Here is an 8,260-nt window from a genome sequence, read left to right on the forward strand (position 1 = left end):
AACCATGGCAAATTCTTAACGGCATTTTCGTTTAACCCTTATGTTAAACACAACACCCAATAAGACCCATTCCTGCAGACCGTCGATTTCAACTTAATTATTATTGTAATGTACTAGCAAATGAAGAACAAACTCAACCCATTCTAGTAGATTGTGCCCATATGAACTATGTTGTGATATAGTTGGGCTTCAAATATTGAATAATCTTAAAACTGGTATGAATTGAATTTTATTCCTGCGTGCTACTTATCCCTCGTTAGGATACAATGGCTGCGGGGTAACAAGGCATATCCTCCGTTAGGTGGAGTAAGAGTCATTCCTCTCGCATCTCCTGTAAGCGTCTCGTGTCCGTGATCTTGACTAAATGGCCCTATAAATGAATGTTCTACATTTAGCCTTCTCGTCGATGTTTGACCACTAAATGAATACAGAATTTAAGATTACAATTTGTTCGTTTGGGGTATCTGTTAGTTTATTTCAGTTTTTAGTTGTAGACTTGTGTAATAATTTTGGTGATAATCAGCAACGGCATCCAGGGCTGCTACTGCATCCCGGAATGCAACTACCTCGGCAACATGGCACTGCAGCAGTTCCCGTCCAGCAGTTGAAACAAAAGTTGGTGCACTGGATGCAGGAGGGCAGGTTGCAGCAGCCTCCAGGATTGCAGCACATCTTGGATAGGATTAGGATATTTGGGTGGAAGTCAATGGATGGAGAGAATCCACAAAGTAAACAAGGATCACGGATACGCACTCACTCGAGAACCGAAACGAGAATATTGTCTGGAAAATGTGTTTAAATTGAGACTTAGATGAATTTTATTTAAAATATATTTAGACTGACCACGACAAGAAATTTATTTCCAAAAGGTGTTGGTCATTGGGATTCCTGTTCCTGTGTTACTTTAGATGTGTTCAAACCGAGGCTGGGGGAAAGAATGAATGTGATCCCTTCTCGACATTTGGCATCTCCAAAACTGTTGACAGATATCCAATTCAAAGACTACTAGATTGATTGGCTGTTAATTTGTCTCTTTGAATATCTCTAGAAGTTATGACAGTCAAGGAAACCACTGGCTTAATTTAAAACACCGAATTTGTATAGTGTCTGTTGACGGCAGCCAACGTAGTGACGAAGCGCACTGGGAGGATGTGCGAAGGCGACACGAAGTTGTCGGCAGATCATAAGATCAAACCATTCTCAAATTGCAAACGACTTTGCTCGCATTTGAATCTCCATTTTTTCCCCACGAAAATATAAATTTCGAGATCGGACTCGTCTCCAAATCAAGCAGGTTTCACCTTGAGTACGCTAAAGCACGGCGTCGAAATATAGAATTCATCTTTGACACAATCTATTAACATTTATAAAATTCGTTTATTGGGACATGTTGGGTATCTACGAGTGTTTCAGGTACAATATGGTTGAACGTGTTTCGGCACCTGGCACATCCCCACTTCAGCAACAGCCTCTTGGTCCGCAGGGCATAAATGAGCACTGGATGTAGGCTGGGGTGCAGGGTACACAGCAGAGTTCCACGCAGCAGTTGTAGCATCCGCCGCACGGATCGCAGCAGCGAGGTCCACAGGGTCCGCAGCACATGATCTTCCAAGTGAAAGGAAAGCTAAGAATTAATCATATAAATTGTTTTCACTTACGATTTTATTTTGTCTTGGGGAAAAGCGTTCAGGGTATCCTAATTTCCTTCTAAAAGGGCAGCTAAGTGGACTTTAAACCAAATTAGATTGTTCTCTATGCAATGTGAACTAAACACTTACATTTGGCCTATTTACAGAAATAGGATCTTAGAAACAACAAAATAGGTACCGGAAAACGTAAGACACAAACTATTTTCAAAGGTGTTAACACATCGAATTTTGGAATACGAATGGAAAATTCATTTCGCTCAGTCTGTTACGGGGAAATGTGAAGTGACATGAAAAATCAAAGCCAATATGACTATAAAAATGTACACATATCAAGATACATGTGGATGTGGAATTAGTGATTGTGTTGACCAACTTTAAACTAACTAACGAATAAGTAAATTTTAGTTATTGTATATCCTTAGTTGAATAAAAAACCCTTTTTTTCACACAAAAGTTGATATCAGAACTTTTGTGTGTTGAGGTGTGATCGTTACTACTTCCTACCTCGTTCAGAGTTATTTTTGCTTGATTTATGTAAGTTGAATCATTCCTGGAAACTTTTATAATTCCTAAATTGATTATAAAGTATTTTAAATACATATATTATTGTTGATAAAAAAAATAAAAAGTATTGACGGTTGAATTATAAATAATTATCGATTAACCGGCTTTCGAAGCTTCGACAGCAGGACTCCACTGGGGATAATCGATCTGGGTGGCTGCCTCATATTCCTGCACCAAGCAGTCAACCGTGTCCCGTGCGATGTCCAGTTCGGTCAGGTCGTCCTGGAACATGGATTCGCGGCGAAAGTTGTCGAGGAAGGCGTTGCGCTTCCTCAGCTTATCGTACTGGGCCAAGGCCCTCTTGAAGAGCGAACTGATACCCGTGTGATTGGCCATCATCAATCCGGATACCTTGTGGGCCGACTGCACATAGGGCGAGCTGCGCGGCAGAGCCACTTGGATGCTGGCCGGACCCCATGGTATGAAGTTGGCCAGCTTTCGCTCGCGGATGCGCTGCAGCGACTTGTGCACCTGGGATGGATCCACCTCGCCCTGGATGATGTTCAGTATGGAGACGAAGCACTGGCGGCTCTGCTTGTCCGTCAGCGCGGAAACCATCATGTTCTTCGGCTGCAGAAGGCGACGCATTACATCCAAAACGGTGGTCTTTCGAACGCTTGTCTTGGTCTGAAAGTGGTTGCCTCTTTTTATTTGCATTCCCATTTACATATGTCATATCATCATACCTCGCAGTCGGACATTAGCGGAGTATATCCCGTCATCAGGAAGTGCAGCTGGGGCGTGGGAATGAGCGAGGCGGTCAGACCGATGAGGTTGTTGTTCATGTACGAGGGATATCGCAGGGTGGTGGTGCTCAGACTCATGATGGTGGACACCAGATTGTTGATCTGCGTAAAAGTGGGCGTTTGGATGTGCAATCTTTCGGTGGCGATGCGGTTCAGTGCGGTATTATCCAGCACCACCACACTGTCCGCGCACTTGGTCAAACGCTTCAGGGTAAGGATCGAGTTATATGGCTGCACAACCACGTCGCTGATCTCGTCCTGATTGGGAAAAACGCTGTACGTCTGTATGAGCTTCTTGGGAAAGCGTTCGGACAGCCGTTCCAGGACATATGAGCCCATTCCGGACCCAGTTCCGCCGGCTATCGAGTGGCAGAGCACGAATCCCTCCAGCGAATCGCTGCCATCGGCCTCGCGGTCCAGAATGTCGAACACCTCCTCCTGCACCTTCTCACCCTGGCTAAAGCCGGACGCCCAGTTGTTTCCTGCTCCACCGCCGTGCTTGGAGAGGAACACATTCTCCTGGTTGTACAACTGCAAAGGGGAAACACATATCCATCTACATAGTTTTTTAAATGAAATACATAAAATAAAGTAGATTAGATCAGAATCCGATCCAATAAGACCAGTTTCCGCACTGACCTTGGAGTACGGAGAGGTCATGATGTTGTTAATGACTCTGGGCTCTAAGTCTATGAGAACGGCCCGCGGTATGTAATGGTTGTCGTCCGCCTGGTAAAAGAACACATCCTTGCGATCCTGTCCATCGGTGGCGAAGTCTTCCAGGACGCCATCCGGGGAGATGCCGTGCTCCAGGCACAATCTCTTCCAGAACTCGAAACCAACTGCGGAATGGAGTGATCTCGATCAAGCCGGAGCTTCTCTTAACTTCGATTTCGACGTGAAGAACTTACTTTGATTGCCACATTGGCCCAATTGAAGGGTTATAATCTCGCTGGGCATTTTGCTCGAATTGCAGTTTAGTTAATTTCGCTTCTTTCTCAGTAAATAATAACTGTGCATCGAAGGCCAACTGGAGATGGAAGTGGAAGTCATTAATATCGATATACAAGAAGTACAATACAACAGTAAGTTATTACCTATTTTTCTTTACTAATCTTTATGATTTATTTAATGTTATTGGACTTATAGAAAATACTTAGAATTAAGATTTGATCCATTTTTTTTTTAAATATTTAGGTTCAAATAAATTAGCCATAGTTATATATTTTTTATGTTTTCATTTACATAAAACATTAACTGTTATTTTTTTAAATTTAAAGGACTAGCTTTTTCAATTGTACAGCACACCCTGTGGCTGCGAGTAACGGTTCTCGGGAGTCGTTATTTTCTGAGAAGCGCGCAACGTGCACACTGGCAGGCTGATTGAAAAAATTCGTTGCAAATGTTTATGTACAAATATTGAATAAAAAATAAAAATGCTGCGGCAGGAGAACTTGGCAGCCAACTTCTGCGGTCTCCTGGCCAGCCAGGGCTATAAAGGTGAGTTCGTATTTCGCCAATTTACTCCGAGCCTCATGGATGTCCGTAAAAATCGCAGAGAAGGCAAACGAGTGGCGCATTTTGGGCCAGGAACAGGATGGATCTCTGCTCACGTCCTGGATATTCGAGTACGCGGACGAGGATCAGCGCAAGGAGACGTGCATTGGCCACTTTCACGCCACCAAGAAGCAGCTGCGACTCCTTTGGACCCTCGACAATTGCCGTGAGATCGTCCAGGCAACGATTAACAGCAGTGTCACATTGCTGTCCTTCGTGGAGAAAACTGAGGGCAAGCTCTATCAGGCCTTTGTCGTGGAGGTAAGGAGCTCCGAAGGTGGCACGGCCACGCCCCTCAACTCGGAGCCCTCCAACCGCCAGATGATGACGCAGTTCCTGTGGCGCGTCGAGAGTGCCACGCGCACCTGCTGGCAGGACAAGCTACTGGTGCTCACCCACGAGGAATGTAGGTGTCATGTATATGTCATTATCCACCTCTAACTCCCATGCTCGTACCTGTTTTTTCTAGCCATCAAGCAGTACAGCTGCGTGGTCAAGCAGAGCTCCACCACATGCTCGACTGGCGGAGGCGAGGGCAGCGCCTGGAGGCTAGACACCAGCATACTGACCTACGAAACGCTGGCCAGGAACTTTAGCTGGGCCCAGTGGGATCCCGAGTGCCAGGCTCTTTATTACATTCACTTGAAGCCGAAGGCCAAGAGCCTCAGTCTGCTGGACGAGAGGGAGGAGGCTGGCGAGCAGACAACTCCTACTTTAAGCCCCACGCTCTCCGCCTTTCAGTTTAACGAAAAACAGCCAACGGAAACAGTGGTAGGTACTTAAAGATTAAAGTATTACGTATAGGTGTAGTTACATCTTTCTATTGCAGCTTAATATACCCCTCAATTTGCCAAAGCTGCCCAATGGCTCCAAAGAGGAATCGCCAAGCTACGATGACGATGCGGTTCCCTTGCGCGTGCACGATAGTTCGCTAAATCTCATCATACTGGCGGACACCTCGGGCATGTTTTTCGTCTGTCACTACTACCTGTACCAGCCGATGCAGTCGGAGCAAAGGGATGTGCACTTTGCCTACTCGGTGACTTTGCTTCACCACGGCTATGTGGTGCACTGCGTCATGCCCGGTGTGCCGTGGCAAAAGGCCCGTCTGCTGAGGCCAACATTTGCGCTACACGGCCAGCATCACTTGCTGGTGTCGTCCGCCTTTTTTGTCCACCTCTTGGACGTGGGACTGCAGCACGAACCGAACTGCCATATCGTGTGTGCAGCCCACAATCGAAGTCCCGATATCACACAGCTGGTGCCTTTGCGAAAGTGGGGAGCTCTGGCTTATGATGCGGCCACCTTGGATCTGGTCTCGTTGTCCGTGCCCAAATCCCATTTGATAGAGGCTTTCCGCAATGACAGTTCGCTGGACAATAGAATCAGCATTATCCACTACTTCCTTTTGCACTCGAACGATATGGATGTGTTGGCCGAGCTGCTGAACAATATCTTGGAGCGACCACTCTCCCTGGATACGGTGGCTTTGCTGAAGGAGGCTCTTGTGGCTGGCAGCTATGCGGCTGCTGTTCGCGGACTACCAGAGGATGCCAAGCCACTGATGCGACTACTGCCATTGACTACTGCCTTAGCCTCGCGACCAATCCACGCAAAGGTGGCCGATATAAGCGTGGGTCTCTCTCATGAAACCCTGCACAATACCAGCATGATGCTGCTCTCGCCACAGCAGCGCCTTTCACCTTATCGCACGGACATCTGGACTCGCTTATGGGACCTTCTCAACGAGTCAGCCAAGCAGGAGCAGCCTAGATTCAGTGCTGAGCAGGTGACGGAGAAGTTGATCTTTAGTTTGGCCTGCTACCAGCCGGAGGCTCTGTCCAGATGCACCACGCCACTTTCGCCAGACACGGGCACCGGTGGATTTGGTGACTATAGTAGCGGAAGTGCTTTTCCATTCAGCAACGAAGTGCTGCCCTTTATCGAACTGGAGGGATGCACAGCCAGCAAGCAGGAGCACGTCATTTCTGTGGTGAGTTGCTGCGTAATCTTGAGGTAACATTTTTATTAAAGCTACGAAATTTACAGTATCTGCGCGAGCTGAGCGTTCACCTGGTGAAGCACACGTCAAAGCCCAACACTGGCTTCCGCTGGCTGAAGGAGACCTTTTTCGAGCGCTCCCAGGCTCCAGCTCATGTGCATGCGGTGGCCTCCCAGTTCGTTTCCGCGCAGCTTGAACTCTCGCGGGCTCTTTGCTCTCTGGTTTGTCGTGCTGCAGGCCTAGATGCGCGCATGGAGACCTCGAGGGGTTTTCAGTTGATGTGAGTTGGTGATGATTTCAAATGTGATCACTTTTCACTCACGTCTGTAATGATTGCAGTGACCAAATGGCTGCCAATCAACAGCACTCTCTGTTTCTAATCCTCGAGCGCTATTGCCTGGCTGTGGAATCGATTGCGTTTCCCCTGCCCGAGGGTTTCTCCTCGTTCTTCACCTACTTGGGCTATCGTGCGCTGGGCTATGATATGTTTCTGCAGTATGTGGAAAATCATGTGTTCGAACTGCAAGTGGATGTGATGAAGGCCATTGTTTTCGGTTTGTAACAAATATATATACTTGTTTTCATATACTGTTCATTTCATTATTGCTTAATGTATTCCTTCAGATATTGAAGATTCTCCACTGGGCATTGAGCGGAAGCTATCACTTTTGTCTGCTCTGCCCAAGCAGCGTGCTCAAAGGTTACTCAAATGCTGGCAGCATCCGGACAGCCTTATGATCCGCGGACGCGAGCATGCGGCCAACATTCTGTCGGGTCAGCAGCAGGAGGTGTTGCACCAGCAGCGACCCACGGCCTGCGTGAATCAATCGCGAAATAATGCGCGGAGCGGTAAGATCTTGCTTGGTTAGCCCGCCATAAACACGTTAACTTTTCATTTGTACACTCTTCACCCGAACACATCTCGTCCAGCTTTGGGCAAGCCCAACACTGTTGTTTGTCACTCGCTGCTTTTGGTTTTTCTGCTTTTCATTCTAACCACGGTCGTCCTGAGCATATCGAGCTATGCGTTCAGGCAGCGCCCTCTCATCTGGTAGAAAACATTCCCATCGCTGACCGGTAAGAAACGCTGTTCAGTGTTCGCCAGTCGTTGTCCCATTTGCACATTTTGTTTCTTGTTATCTAACTTAACCATAGCCACCTCTCTAATGACCAATTTGGTTGGTATTCTTGCAGATCTAACTGCCGAAGCCCTTTCGCCACTGGACTCCTTTCTGGACCTGCTGACTGCGAAGGCCAGTCTAAACGAATTGGACTACAATCTGCTTATTGAAACTACTCTAAGCTCCATCGATCAGCTGAAACTGGAGGCTTGAATTTAATGTTAAGAGTAACTAATGAAGTATTGTGTCAAATTATCAAGTACTTAGCCAAGGCCAGTTTGCAAATATTCCAAAGATTTGATTTGTCAAATGTATTAGTTAAGATTCTTCTCGTGCAGCTTTGATTTTTGTTAGGGTTCTTCTGTGTGCTTTTAGTATTAATTTTCTGTTCCTATTATTTGTGTAACGACTGATACACATTCCAAGTCTGTAATTATAAATTATTTATGTTGTTAATTGATGTACCTAAAATCATGTACGTATTTATATATTCTGTACTTATTTATTTTATGCTTCTGCAAGCTTCTGTCTCTCTTTCTGTAATAAACTAACGATTTATAAAGTATAAAATGTCGTAATGTTTATTTTTGGCAACATGAGTTTAATTCGAAATTGAATCAA

At 46.0% G+C, this 8,260-nt stretch overlaps 4 protein-coding genes across 9 annotated transcripts; 1 reads left to right on the forward strand and 3 right to left on the reverse strand.

Moving 5' to 3' along the window:
* Positions 1–231: 231 nt before the first annotated feature.
* Positions 232–1,077, reverse strand: CG42688 (uncharacterized protein). Of its 2 annotated transcripts, none has more exons than NM_001273635.1 (2): positions 844–1,077; positions 232–782 (listed from the first exon to the last, which is right to left on the reverse strand). In NM_001273635.1, exon 2 carries the CDS (start codon positions 670–672, stop codon positions 520–522), a length of 153 nt encoding a protein of 50 aa, NP_001260564.1. In that variant the 5' UTR covers positions 673–782; positions 844–1,077; the 3' UTR covers positions 232–519. The 2 variants fall into 2 exon arrangements, with proteins under 2 accessions (NP_001260564.1, NP_001188843.1); NM_001201914.2 differs by having other exon boundaries at positions 458–782; positions 844–915.
* A 282-nt stretch (positions 1,078–1,359) lies between these two features.
* Positions 1,360–2,054, reverse strand: CG46059 (uncharacterized protein). 3 transcript variants are annotated; one of them, NM_001316401.1, is made up of 3 exons: positions 1,779–2,054; positions 1,655–1,728; positions 1,360–1,605 (listed from the first exon to the last, which is right to left on the reverse strand). In NM_001316401.1, the coding sequence occupies exon 3, from the start codon at positions 1,600–1,602 to the stop codon at positions 1,459–1,461; it is 144 nt and encodes a 47-aa protein (NP_001303330.1). In that variant the 5' UTR covers positions 1,603–1,605; positions 1,655–1,728; positions 1,779–2,054; the 3' UTR covers positions 1,360–1,458. The 3 variants fall into 3 exon arrangements, with proteins under 3 accessions (NP_001303330.1, NP_001303329.1, NP_001303328.1); NM_001316400.1 differs by having other exon boundaries at positions 1,659–1,719; positions 1,779–1,880; NM_001316399.1 differs by having other exon boundaries at positions 1,659–1,728; positions 1,779–1,867.
* A 75-nt stretch (positions 2,055–2,129) lies between these two features.
* gammaTub37C (gamma-Tubulin at 37C) lies at positions 2,130–3,993 on the reverse strand. 2 transcript variants are annotated; one of them, NM_001273636.1, is made up of 4 exons: positions 3,871–3,993; positions 3,599–3,801; positions 2,900–3,490; positions 2,130–2,840 (listed from the first exon to the last, which is right to left on the reverse strand). In NM_001273636.1, exons 1-4 carry the CDS (start codon positions 3,917–3,919, stop codon positions 2,310–2,312), a joined length of 1,374 nt encoding a protein of 457 aa, NP_001260565.1. In that variant the 5' UTR covers positions 3,920–3,993; the 3' UTR covers positions 2,130–2,309. The 2 variants fall into 2 exon arrangements, with proteins under 2 accessions (NP_001260565.1, NP_476922.1); NM_057574.5 differs by having other exon boundaries at positions 2,237–2,840.
* Positions 3,994–4,309: 316 nt separating this feature from the next.
* pigeon lies at positions 4,310–8,205 on the forward strand. 2 transcript variants are annotated; one of them, NM_001201915.2, is made up of 9 exons: positions 4,310–4,459; positions 4,518–4,922; positions 4,986–5,287; positions 5,346–6,509; positions 6,566–6,798; positions 6,858–7,072; positions 7,143–7,367; positions 7,449–7,595; positions 7,713–8,205. In NM_001201915.2, exons 1-8 carry the CDS (start codon positions 4,396–4,398, stop codon positions 7,571–7,573), a joined length of 2,733 nt encoding a protein of 910 aa, NP_001188844.1. In that variant the 5' UTR covers positions 4,310–4,395; the 3' UTR covers positions 7,574–7,595; positions 7,713–8,205. The 2 variants fall into 2 exon arrangements, with proteins under 2 accessions (NP_001188844.1, NP_476946.1); NM_057598.5 differs by lacking the exon at positions 7,449–7,595.
* Positions 8,206–8,260: the final 55 nt, after the last annotated feature.

Source organism: Drosophila melanogaster, chromosome 2L (genome assembly GCF_000001215.4).
Source record: "Drosophila melanogaster chromosome 2L".
NCBI lineage: Eukaryota > Metazoa > Arthropoda > Insecta > Diptera > Drosophilidae > Drosophila > Drosophila melanogaster.

Bases quoted from the DNA above. Each gene is read 5' to 3' on its own strand.
- CG42688 (NM_001273635.1), bottom strand. From the start codon at position 672: ATGTGCTGCAATCCTGGAGGCTGCTGCAACCTGCCCTCCTGCATCCAG.
- pigeon (NM_057598.5), top strand. From the start codon at position 4,396: ATGCTGCGGCAGGAGAACTTGGCAGCCAACTTCTGCGGTCTCCTGGCC. The intron at 4,460-4,517 runs GTGAGTTCGTAT...TAAAAATCGCAG, and splicing joins GGCCAGCCAGGGCTATAAAG to AGAAGGCAAACGAGTGGCGC. The intron at 6,799-6,857 runs GTGAGTTGGTGA...TAATGATTGCAG, and splicing joins TCGAGGGGTTTTCAGTTGAT to TGACCAAATGGCTGCCAATC.
- gammaTub37C (NM_001273636.1), bottom strand. From the start codon at position 3,919: ATGCCCAGCGAGATTATAACCCTTCAATTGGGCCAATGTGGCAATCAA. The intron at 3,802-3,870 runs GTAAGTTCTTCA...TCCATTCCGCAG, and splicing joins GGGCCAATGTGGCAATCAAA to TTGGTTTCGAGTTCTGGAAG. The intron at 3,491-3,598 runs GTCAGTGCGGAA...TCCCCTTTGCAG, and splicing joins TGACCTCTCCGTACTCCAAG to TTGTACAACCAGGAGAATGT.
- CG46059 (NM_001316401.1), bottom strand. From the start codon at position 1,602: ATGTGCTGCGGACCCTGTGGACCTCGCTGCTGCGATCCGTGCGGCGGA.